General features: G+C 42.1%; 1 protein-coding gene across 1 annotated transcript in view; it reads right to left on the bottom strand.

The window, feature by feature from the left end:
- The window catches only part of SPHKAP (SPHK1 interactor, AKAP domain containing), a 186441-nt gene that overhangs the window by 10847 nt on the left and 154474 nt on the right, over positions 1-21120 (bottom strand). The window contains exons 7-11 of the mRNA XM_065928912.1: positions 16008-19779; positions 5815-6000; positions 3893-3979; positions 1654-1706; positions 1382-1566 (exon numbers count right to left, since the gene is read on the bottom strand). Coding sequence (XP_065784984.1) covers positions 1382-1566; positions 1654-1706; positions 3893-3979; positions 5815-6000; positions 16008-19779 — 4283 coding nt within the window. The remainder of the gene's footprint in view (positions 1-1381; positions 1567-1653; positions 1707-3892; positions 3980-5814; positions 6001-16007; positions 19780-21120) is intronic.

Below are 21120 nucleotides of genomic sequence, written 5' to 3'. Positions count from 1 at the left end.
AAATGCTATCTTAAATGGAAAAAGGGATTCTTCAGGTAGTTTTGAGTTAATCAAAAGAGAGACTATCTGGTGAACTTAATCTGTGTAATTCAATTGAATGAACCCACTAAAAGCAGAGTTTTCTCTGGCTAGTGGCAGAAGGAGTAATGGAAACTAATGGCATGAGGGTACAAAACGACCACATGACAAGAAACTGCACAGCTTCCAGAAGCTGAGAATGAACTTTAGCAAGGAAATGGGACTTCAGTCCTACAACCTCAAGGAACGGGTCAGGACAACAACCCTAACAAGTGTGGAAGCTTATTTCTTTCTGTGGCTTCCAGATAAATGCCATGCCAGGCTGACAAGTTGATTTCTGCCTTGTAAGTCCCTCAGTAGAGAGAATGGAATTCACCCAAACTTCTAACAACAGACCTGGGTTTTGCTGTTTTAAGTTAGTAAATTTGTAACACAGAAATAGAAAACCAATATAGTAACATTATTTTTAATTATTTTAAAAGTATATTTTTAAATTATGGAAATTGAGCTTGAAAACGTTGATGTGCATGATCAATAGTTCAGTCATATCCAGTTCTCTGTGATCCCCTAGGCCATAGTCTGCCAGCCTTTCTGTCCAGGCAAGAATACTGGACTGGGTTGCCATTCCCTTCTCCAGGGGACCTTCCTGACCCAGGGGTGGAACCCGTGTCTCTTGCATCTCCCGAATTCTTTACTACTGAGATTTACTACTAAGGTAGGCAGATTCTTTACTACTGAGCCACCTGGGAAGCCATTGGTAGTTGAATTCTTGCTTCAACCTTAATAACTGATATTCTATAATAGCAAGTGATTGGTCTTAGAGAAAAGGAATTAGAGTGACCATTGCTATTGATTTTGATATTGGCCAAAGATCTATTCCTTAGCTTTATATTTTTGGTAGGTGGAGAATAATAACGAGAAAATCTATCCAAAGCAAATCTGTTCCATAGGGAATTAAAAATGCCTTCCCTTCAACACCATACCAGTTTGTTTTAATTATCAGTGTGACCTCACTTTGGTCTCTAGTATATATCAAATCTCTGCTTCTCTACTTTTAATTTAAATGAACATAGGAAGAGGTCAATTCAAGAGGAAGGAAACACACCTTAAGATAATAGACTCTTTGAAAATATCCCGTCTCCTCAATTTACTTTCTCATCATCCCCAACTAGTGGAAACAAACTGGCGGCAGTCAAAGAGTTGTCATGATTACATTTATGCAGGTGGAAGGCTTCAAAGTTCAAAATTCTAAGGTGAAAAGTCAAGGACGAAAAATTCAACTGGGCCAACTGGACATTTACTCAGTTTTAAGCAGGGATTAAAAACACAGAGCCTTACGACATCCAGACAGGGGTCAAGGTACCTTTTCGATTCTGTTTTCTTGAGATTTCTTAAAGTAGATGGTGGGGATACCGAGTTCAGACGCAGCTATCCACTGCAGAGTGGCTCGCAGCTCAGCGTCAGGACACTCTGGCTCCAGGTCAAAGTTGATCACCAGCAGGCTCCCCTGGCGGCCGGCCGTTCCCACTGGTGTTCCGGAGGCACGTGCTGAACACAGACACAACCGCCTTACTACGCTTTCCATGGGAAGATCAGAGGCAAATTGCGTCTCAAAATTATGGGAAAGTGGCTTACCCTCAATAGTTTCTGACTGTCCTTTAAGAATCTCCTTTTCTTCTACCAATTCACTTTGGGAGAAAACAATAGTATACGGTTGGTAATGTTTAGGAAGAATAAGCTGTAAATGGAAGATGAAGTGATGGGTCTTATTGATATAAAAGCTCTTGAAATACATTTATGGTTTTTGTGGAATAAACGAATACTAAAGAAGTACTAACATGACTATTACATCGGACTACTGGGTCTGAAATAAATAATCTCGCCCCTAAAAAAAGGCCAGATAAACTGCATGGTTTTAGTTGAGATGATTGGTGCGGGAGACTCTGAGAGATGCAATCTTCAATTCTTCTCAACCTCCCTTCTACAAACCCTCACAGGTTTGAATAGTCGAGAAAATATTTAGTAGGTAACTAGATCCGATTGGAGGATTTATCTTTCTTCTGCATTTTGTTTGTCATTTAAAGGATCTTCTATTTCCATCTCAAGACTGATTATTTTTCTATACTATAGCAACATAAATTTGCATTTTAGTCTGGGAAACTATTTTTCTACATATATCTGGTTCTTTGACCTGAGATGAGGAAAAATACAACCACAAACTTTAGAACCTGAGTTGTACAACAAAATATCTCAATTAGTTGAAATTTTTCTTTTTTTTTTCTTTTTATTGGGAAATGCTAGCAGGCTGGGTGTTGTTTAGAACTAGAGACTCATAACTAAAGTGAATTCAGTTCAGTTGCTCAGTTGTGTCTGACTCTGAAAACCAAAGTAAGGATCTCATTAAATATAGGCATGTTGAATATCTGAGGTATTTTCATTATAATGAGTACTTATTAGGGAGCCTTGCAAATATTGGGAAGATTTAGTAAATGATTTTAAAATTAGAGTATATGTTCCAACAGCTGAAAGCAAGTGGCCATCTTGGGAAACTCATCATAGTCCCATGTTTTTGTTCTGCTTAGCAATCAAACTGCAGGTGCTCTTAAAAATGTGTCTCTTTATGGGGGAGGATTCTTCCTTATATTCTCCATTACTGCTAAAATCTGGCTAATAAATTCCATTGCATTCCTAATGTCCAGAGAAAGTACAATTGTTTTTTCACAAACACCTATTTGTTTGTGGAAGAATGGCCAATTTTCCAAAAGGTCTATATTTTTCGGTAGATCTCTATCCAAAGAATATAAGTGAAATGACCTACTAGATACAGTTTCTGTTATGAAGCTGCAGAATGCTAATAGGGGTAGTAGAGATGGTCTTAGTTCTCCTTTTCTGTATTCTGTGGGGTTCTAGATTCATACTGGGGAGAAAAATGGACAACTAAACAAATGTTGTCTGAAGGAAAAAAATAAATTTACCCCAAAGTAGTTTTGTTTGCTTTGTCTCCTTTCGAAAACAAAACAGACCCAAGATAATGTTTATGTTCATCTCTACCTGCGAATTATGACTGTATCACAATAAAGGAGGCACTGCAACTTTTAATCACTGAGAAATATTCCCACAGGCCGGATACTGATTAAATAGTGAAATAAAAGTGCTTTCGCTACAGATAATAATAATAAAAAAAAATAGAACGGGGAGAAGCTTTAGCCCTATATCTCATTTTCATTTTTCTGAAATTTCGGAAGTCTCCAAATAATGTCATAATGGTAAAAAATAGGTTTTGGTTCATTTAATTTTCCAGAACAATCACAAATTCTAGATGAAGTCCTGACCTCATGTTGCTCTCCCTTTATATATTTTATGCCTTACTTATTGTACTTTTTTCCCTTGGTATTTTGGAAAGGCCTCATAATGTGGGGAGCAGATGATGTATCTCCATCATAGTGCCATTTGGTATTGGACTCATTAATGGCAATAATCCCAGGTGTCTACAAGAAAAGGAAAAGCCTCTCACACTATATTCTATTGAACAATAGTCTTTGCTGGTTGGTATAGTACAATTTAAATGGATTTTTGCTTCTCTGTATCCATCTAGGTAAAATGACATGTATGTCTGAATGTATGGATAAGCTTTATCCAAAACGATTATCGTATAAGGGATAGACTTGAAATATAGAAAGCGGCTGATGGCAGGGTGAGGCTACGGCACGCCTGGGTTCTTACTTCAGTGACATGAAACCACACGTCTCTGGGAACCTTGGAAGGACAGACATGATGAAGCCAGTGGTCGGGCACAACCTGAATGATCAAAATGGATTGCCAGATGGAATCAGAGCAGCGGTCTCACAATCACTGCATCTCAGTGGCTACTTACTTAATCATGGGAGAAGATGGCATGCTTTCCTGATAAATGTCCAGGTCCATAATGCCAAGACTGCTAGTGGCACTACTGTTGCCATTGCTGACAAAGCAAAAGTTTACATATTAATGCCAGTCTCCGCCACCTGGCCACAATGCCGACACTGCCGTTCCACCAAAGGTCCTTCCTTCGATCCCCGGGAGAATACTGCTTTGTGTCTAGGACCCCTAAATTGATGCTTATTTCTGACCAAATCAGGGGAAAACACAACAAAAGACTCTTTTGACTCACCACCATCATCCTCATCATCAGTATTTTGTAACTTCTGCAGTGGGCTCAGACCTGCTGGCTCACGCCGGGTGGGTGGCAGTCAGCATAACCCCTTTCGTCCCCATTCTAGTGACAGTGAGGATGTTTATCCGTCAGCAACAGGCTTCTTGGGTATACCTCCAGAGACTAAGATACTTCTGAGAATGCTGGCTTGGGGGAGATCTTCCGGCTTCTTGGCTTTTGACAGAAACCAGTAGGGTTTTCCCTTTGCCATTCAGGGAATTTTTCTGAGGCACATTCCATAAGATATCCACTTGTCTCATTTTTTTTTTTCCTATGGGGCTACAGAATTTCTAAGTACAAAGTTGGGCAATGTCAAAATTTTATAGCTCCTTTATCTCAAAATCTTTGAGAAGGAGCCACACCTGATACTTCTGTGTTGTAGAGAAGGAAGAATGACATATTGTATCATTTTTGTAGGTCACACAATCAACATATGGTCTAGTTACTAGCCTGGAATTTATTTACTGAAATACAGAAGACTTGAGCCCATTTTTAGGTTCTGTCTGTACTTGCACAGTGGAATGTATCCAATTTCACCAAATTCATCATGTGTCCTCATACCTTCTCTAATTTCCAATGACTTCTCTTGCAAGTAAGGTTTTCTAAGGATGTGTGCTGGAGTATTGTGTAACGGAACGGTCTTCCCTCTGGAGTTCTATGAATAAACAACTGAACCCCCTCATTTCAAATTCTTGTCTTGGGTTTCACGTGGGGGTACTGAATGTACTCACTGATTGAAATTTGATGACTCAAACATAACGCTGGAGGTAATTAACTGTAAAAACTTATCATAAACCCAAAGATTCAAATTCTCTTTGCTTTTTATCACTATACTTCAACATTTCCACCAGTGTTTGAAATTTTCGATAAATCATTTAACACTGTGACATTTTCTAAGTCTAAACAGACTGAACTGCAGGAAAAAAAAGAAAAACCTTTCCAGGGGGCATACACTCAGATGCAACTGAAGCCACTTTCCAGTTGGCCTTTCTGGAAAGTCCTTAGATGTGCTGGCCGGGTATCAAATAAAATTTTGGGTAGAAATGTGAAGATTTTTTTCATTTTCACCTCACAGAGGACTAGGTTTTAGTCTACGTCTCCTGAGTGGCTTAGGTTCCCCCAAATCTAATCTCTCTAAGCTCCTGTCTAGCTTTCTAGAGCAAAAATACAGAGGGCAGGGCAGAGAAAGGGAGGAACAGTCAGTTCAAAAAACACAACACAGTGTGAAAACACTTGCCTCATGTAAACCCAGCCTGTCTTGCATCTGAAATACAAATGAACCAGAAAGAAAGTATCAAACACGCCAGCTATAATAGCAACTCACTAAAAAAAAAAAAACCTCACAGTTGTCACATCATTGAAGGCACCCGCTGGAGCCTGCAGAGAAGGGAACACGGATGACTCTCAACCTTGGTCGAGCTAATTGAAATTGTAACTGGATATTAAGAGCTCTCAGCACAAATGATGACAGGCAGGCACTTGGTCCTAGTAGGAGCTTTCCTTTTTGCTCTATTAGGGATCCTTTGAAGAGAATGATTTCAAATGCATGTCTGGAATCTGCGCTGAGACTCATTTCCCTGGGAAGTCAATTAAAGAGCAGGTACCTCATGGATCTCTCACTGAGCTGCAGGAAGCTGCTCGTGTCGTCTGGGTTGTCCTCCTCGTTGACAAGCTGGGACCAACTGTCCATGCTCTCCCCACTGCTGCCAGGAGGGCTGGAGAACTCATCCAGGGCTCTGCCTTCTTTTGAGACTTCAGCCTCCGGTACATCTCTGGCATCAAGGGTTTCACTGTAGATGGTAAGACATTACTAAGAGTGTAGGCATAAGACTGAACTTTTCCGGGGAACCTCACTGCCCCTAGTGTATACACCATATATTATTAAGAGTTTGTATACGTTTGGGGTACAGCTGTGGGCATATTAAATATTCTGTAAATGAACGTGTGTGCAAAGTTGCTTAGTCGTGTCCAGCTCTATTGCAACCCCAGGGACTGTAGCCTGCCAGGCTCCTCTGTCCACGGGATTTCCCAGGAAAGAATACCAGCGCGGGTTGTCAGACCTTCCTCGAGCAGGTCTTCCCGACCTAGGAACTGAACACAGGTCTCCTGCATTGCATGTTCTTTATTGTCTGGGCCACCAGGGAAGCCATAAATGAATATGTTATTGTTAAAACTGCCCAGTTCATAATTAGATGCATACTCTCAATTTAGGGAGCCTTACCTGTTAAGTCCCAAGTAGAAAGATCTGGATAACTACAGTGTGGAGATGTGGCAGGGTCTATCACACACACTCTAGGCAAAAGAGTCGGGCACAACGTACTGACCAAGAAAAAACTGCTGCTAACACGTGGTAAAAGAGGGTTCTTGACAAGTTTGACTTTCCATTTGTTGGCCTGGCAGTTGTACACACGCACATATACACAGGTGCTCTACATTAGGGATCAGACCATTTCTTTGCATCCGTTTCCTCAGTCTGCCCCAATTTCCTAGTGCACACTGCAGATGTAGTGAGGCTGGCATCACAGGAGAGGAGGCTCAAAATTAAGATGCTAGGACACATCTGCCTCCTTTTCTTCAAGGAGAGAGGGGAGAGAGAGAGATGGATGAAAGGGAGAGAACTTTGCTCTAGATTATAAATAAATTAAAATCTTCTCTGAGGAGAGGAGTTAGTGTCACCATCCTGGAATGTAAACAACCAGCTCTAGGAAAATGAAGCTCTGTATCTCTCTAGATGTCTCTAACTTGAAGGTTCGTAATTGATCAACCTTCAATCCAGGTGCCAGGGTTCTTTTCTCAGAAAGCCAAATGTACAGAAATGGGAAGAGATTCATGCAAACTTTTCTCCATAGGCTCATCAAAAACTAATAGCATGGAAGGGAAGGGCTTGAATGACTACAAACAAAAAGCAAGAGTGTATTTCTCAGTTGATGATGAAGAATAAGGCAACTCAGTGAGTGGACACTGGAATGCTTTCCTTGGCCATTGTGCACTGGCTGTAGAGAGTATTGAGGGCTTCCACTGAGGACTGTCCTCAGGTCTGGAATTGTCCTGCCAAGGTTATACCCTTTCCCAGTGAGTACCCCAAGGAAGCAATGATGCAGAGCTACAAAAACCTATTCATTGGCTCCATTTGCACTAAACCTGACAGACCATCCCAGCTTCAGGGTTTCCTGCAGGCTGTGCTCTCAGTTGTAAACACATTTGGGGGGGGGGGGGCATCTCCCTCTGTCTCATCTTGTCTTTTCCTGCTCCTTACACATGAATGTAGACTTTTCTCTGGAGAGCACTCCCAAAATTATCTGTCTGCTGCTCTCCTCACCGTCTGTTCCTGGGAAATACAATTTAAGATGTCTGATCAATTTCATTCAAAATTTTTGTTAGGTAGGAAGTTAGGCATGAGTAGCAAGGGTTGTCTACTGGAAAAGGTTGCAATCTGATCTCTCAACCTAGACATGCCCAGGAGAGCACACAGTTGATACAAACTAACTACAGGGGCTTCCCCAAGTAAACTCAGGCAGCTAGAAGCCCATTAAGGGTTCATAAATATTCTATACTGATTACAACAGACCGAATTATGGGAAGACATGCACATCAGAGCAACTGTTAGTTAACCATGAGCGTATGACCATCTGCATTCCCTTTCTTGATTGGTAGTGGGTACAAGCCCTAAAAGTCTACATAATTTTCCTCAATCTTAGAATGAGTACTGTTATCCTTTTTCCAAAGGATACACTACAAAGGATAAATTCCAATTGTACTTAAAAAAAAAATCTCAGCTGGTAAAGAATCCGCCTGCAATGCAGGAGACCCCAGTTTGATTCCTGGGTCGGGAAGATCTGCTGGAGAAGGGATAGGCTACCCATTCCAGCATTCTGGGGCTTCCTTTGTGGCTCAGCTGCTAAAGAATCCGCCTGCAATGCGGGAGACCTGAGTTCAATCCCCGGGTTGGAAAGATCCCCTGGAGAAGGGAAAGGCTACCCACTCAAGTATTCTGGGCTGGAGAATTTCATAGACTGTATAGTCCATGGGGTCGCAAAGAGTCAGACATGACTGAGTGACTCTCACTTCATTTCACTTCACAGAATTTCAAATGCTTCATTTTGGGGGTGTGATTAAATACCACCTCTGAAATGTGAATGTGTCACCTTGATAATTTCACACAAGAACTCAGATTCCTTCTCACAGCATCTGGACAAGTGCGGTGTTGGGGTGTGGCTGTTTCTAGTGCCATCTAGTGCTAACATTTGGTGCAAAGAGATCCATATAAACTTGATCTTTCTTTCAAAAATGTTGAGATGTTCTAAATTGAGCGAGGAGAAGGGGTGGAGGAATAGATGCAGCCAAAGAAACATTTACTGAATTTAACTAAATTCAAATGAAAGAGAAGTTCATTGATGACAAATGGAAACAATATACATATTCTCCAAAGTGGAAATGAGCCAAGCGTTGAGCACAAAGGAGAGAGATCCTAAGCCAATTGTTCATTTGGTTAAAAAACAATTTCCTAGGCCAATTCCTTACTGAGTTAGAACCTTATATTATTAGCAAAATTTGTTCCAGGACATTTCTTACTAAAGCAGAAGTTAAATCTCAGTGATTGACATTAAACATTCAGGTTAAAAAATGAAGCTGTCAGAATATTTTATTTCATCTCAATTTCACACTCTATTTACAGTAAACTTCATATCCCATGTTACATAACCAGGAATTTAGAATGAATAATGGTTATATCTAAAATAGTAGTTTTCATTTTCTTTTGAGAGAAATTTATAGCTTTGCTTATTTATTTATGAATAATGCACATGTATGTTTTGCAGATGTATGTGTTGGCTTTTTTTTCCTACTTCTGATCTTACAGTTCACACACAGTGCTTTAAAGGACCATACCTGATCTGACATCAAATTGAACTGTAGAATTTCTAAGTTGGCAGGGACCACAGAGACCACCTAGTTCAGAGTTCCTCCAACTTCATTTGCTAGTAAACCATTGTCATAATTTTTGCCATATTTGTATTACCTTTTATAATAATAAAAATTTTAAAGTTAGTTTATATAACCAAAATATGTTTATTTTAGAAAGAAAATTTCAGTCATTACTATAAATGGAAGGCAGGAGTCACTTACCATAGGTAGACAGTAACAATAACCCTAATGTAAGTGACGGAGTTTGGGTGAAAATGATGTATTTTGTCGGTTTATTAGCTGTAACAAGTGAACCACTGGTATATGATGGTGATAGTGGGGGAGGCTATGCTTATGTGAGGGCAGAGGACATGGAAAACTCTGTTCTATCCACTTAACTCTACTGTGAACCTACAACTGCTCTTAAAAAATTAAGCCTATTTAAAAAAATGAAAAAATAAGACTATCAATAAGTAGCAATTTTTATTTAACAAAATGTCACTAAGAGATCTGCACAGTAAGAAGTGCAGTGGAAGTCCTTAGGCGGGAGGAAAATAATACTGATTGGAACTTGGATATACACAAAGCAACAAAGAACACCACAAATAGTAAATAATTTTCAAGATGATAACTGAAACTCAGGCATGCTGATAAGCACTTTAATTTTTTAATGGTCAAATCACTCTAACAAGAAGCAGAGGTTCTCACTTTTGTTTCAGATCCTCCCAATTTCTGCCTCTGAGATTTTCATATGGTTATGATTATTAAGTTCAGCCCTAGATTTAAAAGGATGTTTATTATACTCAATCTAGGATTCCGAGGTGATTTATCCTGGGAGAATTTTTGTCTATCTATAACACAATGATGTGAGAGATTCGGTTCAATTCAATTCTTCATGTCATTGGCATCATTTCTCTCTTTTCTCACATTTTGTCTCAAATGCCAACATTCTATCTTAAGAAGCCACTCCCTCCAACTAGTTATTTTCTATCACGTTACTCTTCTTATTTTCCTCTCATCACACTCTACAGTAATCTTTTTCAAAAGGGTTTTTCCATGCACACTATTTCTCCCACTGGTGTGCAAGGTAGCCGGCCAGGCTCCTCTGTCCATGGGATTTCCCAGACAAGAATACTGGAGTGGGTAGCCATTTCCTTCTCCAGGGGATCTTCCCGACCCAGGGATCGAACCCAGGTCTCCTCCCTTTCAGGCAGATGGTTTACTGCTTGAGTCACCAGAGAAGCCCAAGAGCCACGGATGCAGGCACTAAATCTCTCTGTTCTCTTGTGTTTGCAGCTCCAGGGGCAATGTGTTATCATAGATGAGCAGGCAAATATATGTTGGGTGAAAGTTTTTTTTCTTGAAGCAAACATAAATGAATACACAATATAAAATATATTTCTAAAAAATTATATAAGGTGAGTGCAACATGTGAATGATCAAAATTTTCAGTTTGGTGTTTATACCTTGGTCTCCAATGATCAAAAAGTTAGATAACTGCTTTTCAATAATCTCAGAGAAGGTGGCTGAGTTAAGAACACATTGTTGTTCACCAATAGAATAATGTTTTCCCAGAAATCAAGAACTGCGCTATTCTAAATCTCTTAAGCTCTTTAAAATTGATATAATTTCGTACCTGGACAAATGTGATGGCCTGAAATACAATAGTAGTAGTAGCGTTAGTCGCTCAGTCGTGTCCGACTCTTTGCAGCCCATGGGCTGTGGCCCACCAGGCTCCTCTGTCCACGGAATTCTCCAGGCAAATATGCTGGAGTGAATTGCCATTCCCTTCTCCAGGGGATCTTCCCAACCCAGGGAAAGAACCTGGGTCTCCCGCACTGCAGGCAGACTCTTTACTGTCTGAGCCACAGTATTTCTATTTGGGCCTGATGACCATGATGAATTCTGGTTTTACATAACAAAAAAATAAGAATGTGATTTTTATTTCATTATGTTGAGCTTTTATGAAGCTTTTAGTAAGAATTGTGAAAATGTCCCTCAGAGAATAGCCTAAAAGTATTTTCAGGACATGACACCCACTTCCAAACAATCTAATGTGTGCCAGTGTCATCTCCCTCCCTCTTGTGTATAAGTTGGCAGGAAATCTTTCATAGGGAATTGAGCTCCATATTTAGGCATTTTGACAAGTCAAATCCCCTGATAACAACCCTGAACTTAGAAAATGTGATCTAAGTATGACTAATTTCCCTCTTGTAAATCCTGAGAATTCTCTAGTTTTAATAAAATTCTCACACTGTTCATAATAGGTTTCTCTTGGGAAAAAGATCTTCTGGAATAAAGGCAACCATATACCTTAACCCCAAACAACAACTATAAAGTAAGCATTTATTGAGTGTTTGTAATAGACTATGTGCTGAGTTAAGAGCCTGTCTACATTTCTTCATGTAAACCTTAAGAATCTTCTGATGATGTAGTTGTTACTATTATTACCCCCTACAGGTGAGACAGAGTGCCTGAAGAATGATGGACAGAGGTTCATAACATTGTAGAGGAGGCAATGATCAAAACCATCCCCAAGAAAAAGAAATGCAAAAAACGAAAAATGGTTGTCTGAGGAGGCCTTACAAATAGCTGAGAAAAGAAGAGAAGAAAAAGGCAAAGGAGAAAACGAAAGATATACCCATCTGAATGCAGAGTTCAAAGAATAGCAAAGAGAGATGAGAAAGAATTTCTTAGTGATCAATGCAAAGAAATAGAGGAAAACAATAGAATGGGAAAGACTAGAGATCGCTACAAGAAAATTAGAGACAAAGGGAACGTTTCATGCAAAGATGGGCACAATAAAGGACAGAAACGGTATGGATCTAACAGAAGCAGAAGATATTAAGAAGAGGTGGCAAGAATACACAGAAGAACTATACAAAAAAGATCTTCATGACCCAGATAACCACGATGGTGTGATCACTCACCTAGAGCCAGACATCCTGGAGTGAGAAGGCAAGGGGGCCTTAGGAAGCATCACTACGAACAAAGCTAGTGGAGGTGATGGAATTCCAGCTGAGATCTTTCAAATCCTAAAAGATGATGCTGTGAAAGTTTTGCACTCAATATGCCAGCAAATTTGAAAAATCCAGGCCACAGAACTGTAAAAGGTCAGTTTTCATTCTAATCCCAAAGAAAGGCAATGCCAAAGAATGTTCACACTATTGCACAATTGCACTTATCTCACACGCTAGCAAAGTAATGCTCAAAATTCTCCAAGTTAGGCTTCAACAGTACGTGAACCATGAACTTCTAGATGTTCAAGCTGGATATAGAAAAGGCAGAGAAAGCAGAGATCAAATTGCCAACATCCGTTGGATCATAGAAAAAGCAAAGAATTCTAGAAAAACATCTACTTCTGCTTCATTGACTATGCCAAAGTCTTAGACTGTGTGGATCACAATAAACTGTAGAAAGTTCTTAGAGATGGGAATACCAGACCACCTTACCTGCCTCCTGAGAAACCTATATGCAAGTCAAGAAGCAACAGTTAGAACTGGACATGGAACAACAGACTGGTTCCAAATTGGGAAAGGAGTACTTCAAGGCTATATATTGTCACCCTGCTTATTTAACTTATATGCAGAGAATATCATGAGAAATGCGAGGTTGGATGGAGAACAAGTTGGAATCAAGATTGCCGGGAGAAATATCAATAACCTCAGATATGCAGATGACACCACCCTTAAGGCAGAAAGTGAAGAAGAACTAAAGAGCCTTTTGATGAAGGTGAAAGAGGAGAGTGAAAAAGCTGGTTCAAAACTCAACATTCAAGTAGCAAAGATTATGGCATCCAGTCCCCTCAGTTCCTGGGAAGAAGATGGGGAAACAATGGAAACAGTGACAGACTTTATTTTCTTGGGCTCCAAAATCACTGCAGATTGGTGACTGCAGCCATGAAATTAAAAGACGCTTGCTTCTTGGAAGAAAAGCTATGACAAACCTAGACAGTGAATTAAAAAGCAGACACATTGCCAAGAAAGGTCTGTATAAAAGCTATGTATGGTTTTTCCAGTAGTCATGTGTGGAAGCGAGAGTTGGAACATAAAGAAAGCTGAGTGCCGAAGAATTGATGCTTTTGAACTGCAGTGTTGGAGAAGACTCTTGAGAGTCCCTTGGACTGCAAGAAAATCAAACCAGTTTATCCTAAAGGAAATTAGTCCTGGATATTTATTGGAAGGCTTGATGCTAAAGCTGAAGCTCCAATACTTTGGCTACCTGATGCGAAGAGCCGACTCATTAGAAAAGTCCCTGATGCTGGGAAAGATTGAAGGCAGGAGGAGAAGGGGATGACAGAGAATGAGATGGTTTGATTGCATCATCAACTCAATGGACATGAGTTTGTGCAAGCTCCAGGAGCGGGGGAAGGACAGGGAAACCTGGAGTGCTGCAGTCCACGGGGTTGCAAAGAGTCTGACACGACTGAGTGACTGAATAACAGCAGGTGAGTAAGGTCTCTCCTGGTGCCTGAGTGGTGAAGACCTTGTCTGCCAGTGAAGGAGACATGGTTTGATCCCTGGGTTGGGAAGATCCACTGGAGAAGGAAATGGCAACCCATTCCAGCATTTTTGCTGGAAAATCCTAGGGACAGATTTGCCTGGTGGGCTATCATGCTCCCTGCATTGAAAGCACTTAGCCTGTAGTCTAACCCTTGAACCACAAGGGAAGTTCCTATAATTCTTTATATTGGGCCACAAAGAAAAATATATTAAATGCTTAGTCTGGATGCTTTGAGAAAAGATTTAGCTCTCAAATTTTTAAGGCTGATGATTCTACCATGTTTTTTTCTCTTTCACTGTTGGAAAACTGAACCAGAAATCCACATCATGAGATAATATGTGTCTGGGTCATTCATTGGGAACACAAACTAATTCAGTTGGAGGCTTTATTCATGCCTATTTTCCAACTTTTTGGAATGTTCCTAGGTTGTACCTATTTTGAGTAGCATTTGTGACATTTAACTCAAAATTGTAGAATGCATGGTATCTAATTTCAGTGACCACCACTGTTAGATTTAAGCCTACAACTATGAACTTTGTTGAACTACTGGTTCAAGAATGCTCCCTAGCTAGGTGATCTTTTACTAAGAATCTCAGCTGGTGTTTTCAAGGAGAGCATAAGTCAAACATCTGGAATCCAAAACAAGTCTTTAATCACAATTAATAACTTGTCATGCATCATATTTCCTGGAGGTGGTGAACACTATGATAAGGTATGGTACTTTTGTAAGATTTTGACAAGTATTGTCTGGAGAATTACAGATATGTAAGAATTTGTCTTCTTAGTCAACTTGGCCTGTACTTCATTTGGTTTAAGTTCATGTTCTTTTGCTTGTACGTTTTCATGCTTTTGTCCCCCTGCATTCTTCTAGGATTTAGTCCAACTGGAAAGCTAAATTCTTAGCACTAAGTAGCTAAGACAGTGCAACTGGAACACCACTGCCCATAACTTGTAAAGATGCTTTATAATGATGGCGAGCTTTAGTACCTGAAGATGGATCCATTTGGGGGATTTCTCATTCTTGGTGGGGGTGTGAATGTCCTAGGGATTTTCCAGAGCTGACAAAATTTGAGGGAGTCTGTGTTCAACTCATTAGTTGCAGCTAACCATTTAAAAATCATAAGCTCTCTGAATGATAGATGTATATCTCTGAAAAGGTAATGCAAGCTATTTCTCAACTTAAGTTTCCCAAAGCCAGTAGATTAATTTTTGTCTTTGTTTATTCTGTAGCTTAAAAAAACCTTTAAGTATAGATCACATTTTTAAATGCTACAATGGTCTCATATTCAAGAATCCTATGACTTTGCTACAGAAAATGGGAGTTGTAAAAGGAACTGATATTTTTTTAAGCTGCCTGAGAGAAATAATTACCTTGTTTCAAATTCAAAATGCACTGTCACCTGCATTATGATTTTCCGGAAAAAGAACTATTGAAATAACAACACTCCGGTGTTTTTTTGCACATATGCTACTGTGATTATGTTGAAGTTTAGTCACTAAATCATGTCTGATTCTCTTGCAACCCCATGGTCAGTAGCCTGCCAGGCTCCTCTGTCCACGGAATTTTCCAGGCACAAAAATTGGAGTGAGCTGCCATTTCCTTCTCCAGGGAATCTTCCCCACCCAGGGATCAAACCATGTCTCATGGATTGGCAGGTATTCTTTACCACATGGTGGCAGGTGCCATCATGGAAGCCTGTATCATACTATGAATCTAAAGAGTCAGCACTGTGGGACATGGTGTCCTTGCAAAGATCTTTAGAATAAGAAAGAAAAACTCGAGGGAACCTGGGGGAAAATTACACCAAAATATTTAATGTCAGATTCCAATATTAAGACTTATTTAAATTTAGCTTTTTTCAAGTGAACAAGTTGATGTGTTTTCTTTTTTGCTTGGAAGTTGCCATAATTAATTTCAAAAGGTGGCTTACTATGGGAGATTAATTTTAATGGGGAGAATGATATCTCATTTCATTATACACAGAAATCTAATTTTTTAGAAATTAAAAAAAAATTTACTTTTGCCTTTCTATTATATGCATGCGAAGTCACTTCGTGTCTGACTCTTTGCCACCCCCATGGACTGTAGCTCACCAGGCTCCTCAGTCCATAGGATTCTCCAGGCAAGAATACTGGAGTGGGTTGCCATGCCTCCTCCAGGGGATCTTCCCAACCTAGGGACGGAACCCATATTTCTTATGTCTCCTGCATTGGCAGGAGGGTTCTTTACCACTAGCACCACCTGGGAAAGTGTATATTAACCAGGGAAGCCAATGACTATCAGGAATTCAGTTCCTGCACCAGTAAATTTCTAAGATTTATACTAAATACTGATTAGGGTGCAAACTGCAGTCCCATGCACCCTAGTTCGTCTAAGACATCACTCACTCACCTGGGGTTCTGGCTGGCACTCAGGGCAGCGTCTTCACCCTTCCCTGCATCTGGGACCTTTTCTTCTTTCAAACACTCTTCTTTTTCCTCCAGGGGGCTGCATTCGGAAATAACGTGTTCAGCTTCTCCCACACATTCTTCCCTCTGGTCTGTTTCGATCTGGATTAAAGGCACTTCCCTTGAGCAAAGTGATAGCCGGGTGTGGCTTAGAGGGACCGCATCGTGGCATGAGGGAGTTTCCTTGTTAAAATCTAAACTGCTGTGACTTGTAAGAGGAGCAGCTTTGCTTGGGGACGACCATGGGGGAGGGCTGCTTTCTGTGATTGAGTTTTTCCTCGGATACTCAACGGACCCCTGCACAAGCAGCGCTGGCCCACTTTGCACCCTGCCCGAAGCTAACCTGCCCGCACACTTTTCCACTTGCAAGGACGGGCCCCCTGAAGCAGGCTCAGCCTCAGCTGCGTCGGCATCGTCCACTATAATTTTGTTCTTCCGCATGAGGGCCTCGATTGAGTTTGCCCACGTCTCGTGAATTAACATGTTTGTGACGTGGTCAGCCCCGCCTCTGCGATACAGGCAAGAGTCAGATTTGCAGAGACCCGAGGAGGAAGCACCGCCAACGGGCTGGACGCTGAGGAAGTCTTGCTGGCTGTGACGAGAAAAGCCGTCTAAGGAGTTGGCTTTGATGGGCACGTTCACCGTGAGCCTGGCGCCCGGGGATCTGCCGTCAGGCACGGACGACTGTCTGTAGTACACGGGGGATCGCAGAGAAGGCGAGAGCAAGCCAGTGGTCCAGTCCTGGCTGCCTCGCCTGGAGGAGGCGCCGTCTTTGCCCTCCCGTTCGATGTCCCTCAGCATGTACCTGTAGAACTCCTCGGTGATGCTCTCGGTGCTGGACTGTTTCGAGGGGCAGCCTGGCTTCACACTCAGGTGGTCATTTTTCCGGCAGGCCTGTTGCACAGCTGAATTCAGGATGCTGCTGGCGTTCTTGCCTGCATAGTAATCTAGCAGCAACTCAAAACCTCTTCCTTCATTTTCCATCTGGTTCACCATGAACCTGGAAAACTCATCCGTGATGCTCTCGCAGCTTGACTGCTTGGAGACGGAGCTGGCCCGGCTAACTGGCTGACTCAGGGTACTCATTAAACCCAGGCTGTTCACATAGGCCCGGGTGTTAGAATGCTCCTCTGGAATGCTCTCGCAGCTGGAGGCCTTCAGGCGGTTCCACCTGTCCCCACCCAGTAACCGACTCCGGGGGTAGCCCTGGGCTTGCCAGACACCGTCCACCAAGGAGAACTCTGTGAGGTTCATGATCTTGGCTGCCACTTCGTTTGCAAAAATACTGACAGAGTCTGGGATGTCCTCGAGGTTCATAGACTCGTCCACCACTCTGTTCATCAGCTTCTCTTTCAGCTCTGGGTGCTCATCGGTTTTCCTCTTGATCTCGCTGAGTCGCGGGGGCTTGTGTTTCCTCACAGTGGCCCCGCTGGCCTGGCTCTCTTTCTTCCTCTTCAAGGATCGGCAGGAGATGTTGGGGGTAACCAGAAACTCATTCCCTCTTTTCCATGCACAGAACCAGGGTTGTTTTCCATTGGAGTTGTCAAGGCAAATCGCTGCGATTTCCGTTGCCATGGAGACGATCGTCTCTGCTAATTCTTCTGCGAAGTCTGCAATGCAGTATATGTCTGGGTCTTTTTCTGGTAGCCTGGATTGAGCAGGAAGCAGCAAATCATCCCCCAACAAAGACGGGCGAACTTGAACTTCATTGTTCAGAGGCGAGGCACCATTGTACTTTTCTTGAGCATCTGCAGTAATGCTGTCCTCAGTGTCCTGGGAACTGGAGCTGTACTCGCCAACTGTTGGTGTCATTTCTTCCTCTGGAGGCACTCTGCATTCATTCTCATTGTCATTGGATGGTGGAGGAGGGTTTTTCATATCCTCCACCACCGATCCTTTCAGATATATTTCCTTGGGGGGTGTTTTAGCAGACATGCTGGTACTGGAGGATAATTCAGATTGCAGTGTGGGGATCTGGGAAAGACCTGACTGCTCTGGACCCTTGCTATCTTGCTTCAGATGTCCAGCATCTACGAGATCATTGATAACAGGAGTGCTGATATGCAGGTTGCTAAGTGGATGGCAACTGGAGTATTCAGCGGCTTTTGTCCATGCTGGACAAATGGCTTGATCAGTTGGCTGGAAGTCTGGTTCGGTTTCCCTCCATCTGATGGTCTCCTTAGAAAGGACAGGGGGACATCCCCCAAGCTGTACAAGGTGGCTCATCTTCTTGAACGTGAAGCATACCACATTGAAGAGCAGCCGATTTACACTTTCCATTAAGGAGTCCAGGGTTTCAGATGAGTCCCTGTCATCATTGGGGTCTGTTACTTTATTTTTCTGGTGAATTTCATCAATGGAATGCTTCAGGATAACATTGGACAGGGTCTGTGCCAGTTCATTCCCAAGGGCATTTTCTGAGCACAAGGCCTGAGGCTTTGAAACAGCTTCTACGATACTCCTGTTCACTGACTCCATGAGGTCTGCGATGCTGCTGTAGGCGTTAGGTCTTGTTAAGACCAAGGCAACCTCCTTGAGCAAGGCCTCTGCAATGGCTTCATTCCCCAGCTCCATGGTCTTCTCTGTCACTAAACCACAAAGTTGGGGGATGGCTGCAGGGGCCTCAACTGCAGACAGGAAGCCACTGGAAGCCACCGGGCACTTCGCCTCTCCTGTTTCCCCCAGGCCACAGACAGCAACAGCACTGGCCACCTGAGTCATGCCGCATAAAGCAGATGGAAACGAGTATTCACTGAGGGAGGGATCCTTGAGTACTTGAGAGGCCTGAGTTTGCACTGGCTCATCACCTCCCAGTGGATGGTGTGAAACCAGGGGTTCTTGCTCCATTTTGAATCTTTCTGTGGCTTGTGGACTGGAAATGGTTCCAATAACAGTGGCTGCACAAGCTAACGCTACTTCTAGAGCACTCTGGGGGTGTCTGCTGGAGTTCTCTACAGAGGGGACGCCTGAAGTTTCACTGGAGACGTCTGTCTCGGGCCACGAGGAAATGCCTGGCTCAGGGCCAGCATCACTGCCGTCTGGACTCTGGACAATGACGATTTTGGGGAGCTCGTTCCATGACTGAGGTACCACGATATCGTTTGTGGAAGAGCTACTGGGGAGCAGAGCACTTCCTACAGAAACACGGACTGCAGATTCCTGGGGGAGGGCAGGCTGAGACTTAGAGAGTCGAATAAATGCATCTTGCAGCACAGATTCCGCCAAATTCGTGGCGTACTTGCCTGTTGTGGCTTCTCCATCTTGTAAGGGAAGAAGAGAGTTTGTGCGGGCTTCATGGTCTCCTGGGTCTAAATTGCTGTCATGCTCAGAGAAAGTCCCACCCGCAGAAGGTCCATCCCTCTTAACCATCCTTGAGAAATAAGCACTGCCTGGAATACATAGTGCCTGTGATTTTTCCTCTTGACTTTTACACTTTTCTGAGTAATAATCATTTGTGGTTGACCTCTCATTCCCCACGGCTTCACCTTTCCACTTTGATATCTTGGCTGAAGGATCTAGACTCTGCAGACTTGTATATTCTGCCACTTTTCCCAGAGATCCTTCTGTTTTAACCAGTGGTGTACGATATTTGCTAACATACTTGTCTTCCAATGGATAAAGTAACTTTTCCTTGCTGTAATTCCATTCCTCTTTAGTGGCTTCCTTTGGCTTTTTATTTTCCAAGATACTGGTTGAGACATTTATATTTTCATAACCTGGTGAAGAGAAAATGATACTACTTATTTATTTTATTTAATTAAAAATACTACTTATTTATTTTTTCACTTTTGATCATCTACTTTTATTCCATTTTTTGCAATTATGAGTATTTTATTGGAGTACAGTTGATTTACATTGTTGTGTTAGTTTTAGGTATACAGAAAAGTGAATCAATTATATATATAACCAGTCTTTTTTAGATTTTTTTCCCATTTAGGCCATTACAAAGTATTGAATACAGTTTCTGTTGCTATACAGTAGGCTCTTATTTGTTATCTATTTTACATACAGTAGTGTGTATATGGGGCTTCCTGGGTGGCTCACCTGGCAAAGAATCTGCCTGCAATGCAGGAGAGCCTGGTTCAATTCCTGAGTTGGGATGTTCCCCTGGAGAAGGGAGAGGCCACCCACTCCAGCATCCTTGGGCCTCACTGGTGACTCAGATAGTAAAGAACCTACCTGCAATTCAGGAGACCTAGGTTCTATCCCTGGGTTGGGAAGATCCTCTGGAGGAGGGCATGGAAACCTCCTCCAGTATTCTCCCCTGGAGAATCCCAAGGACAGAGGAGCCTGGTTGGCTACAGCTCATGCGGTCGCAAAGAGTCGGACACGACTGAGTGACTATGTACAAAACAGCACAGCGTGTAAAGGTCACTCCCAATCTCCCAGCCCGCCCCCCACCCTCCACCATTTCCACGTGGTAATCATCAATCTGTTTTCTACATCTGTGACTCTATTTCTGTCTTATAAATAAGTTCATTTGTACTATTTTTTAGAGAAAGAAGAACAAACAAAACCCAAACTTAGTAGAAGGAAAGAAATCATAAAGATCAGAGCAGTTATAAATGGAACAGAGACAAAACAACAACAACATAAAAAGCCATAATTCAAGAAGTTACATGCACCATTACTTTTCAGATAGCAGGTTCACATGAGTCTAAAATAATCTTTATTTCAAAAATGCCTTAAAGGATCAGTTATCTTTTTTTCTGTTTCTGAAAATAGTATTTTGAATGTTTCTTCAAGAAAAGTGAATCTGAAAAGGCTTTTGAGTTTCATTGTGAACTGCGCTCAACAGAATGGCTTTCAACGTGGAGTACAAATGTCAGTGCTAGAGTGGAAGAGGGCATTTGGGAGCTGAGGGCTGGTCACCGTGCTCTGGCGAGAAAGTAACCGAGACAACTGTGTCCTGTAGCTGCCCAGCGGGTACAGAGGGAGAAGGCAGGATATGCAGGATATCGTGGGCCTTGTTGAGAGAGCTTCTCTGAAGCTGGCATAGGACGTGCCCCAAGGACAGTGAGAACAGAATCTGGAGTATCCCTTCCTCTTTGGGGAAG

The sequence above is a fragment of the Muntiacus reevesi genome, chromosome 3 (genome assembly GCF_963930625.1).
Source record: "Muntiacus reevesi chromosome 3, mMunRee1.1, whole genome shotgun sequence".
NCBI lineage: Eukaryota > Metazoa > Chordata > Mammalia > Artiodactyla > Cervidae > Muntiacus > Muntiacus reevesi.
The sequence above is the reverse complement of the archived record's forward strand: the minus strand, read 5'-3'. Positions and strand labels throughout refer to the sequence as shown.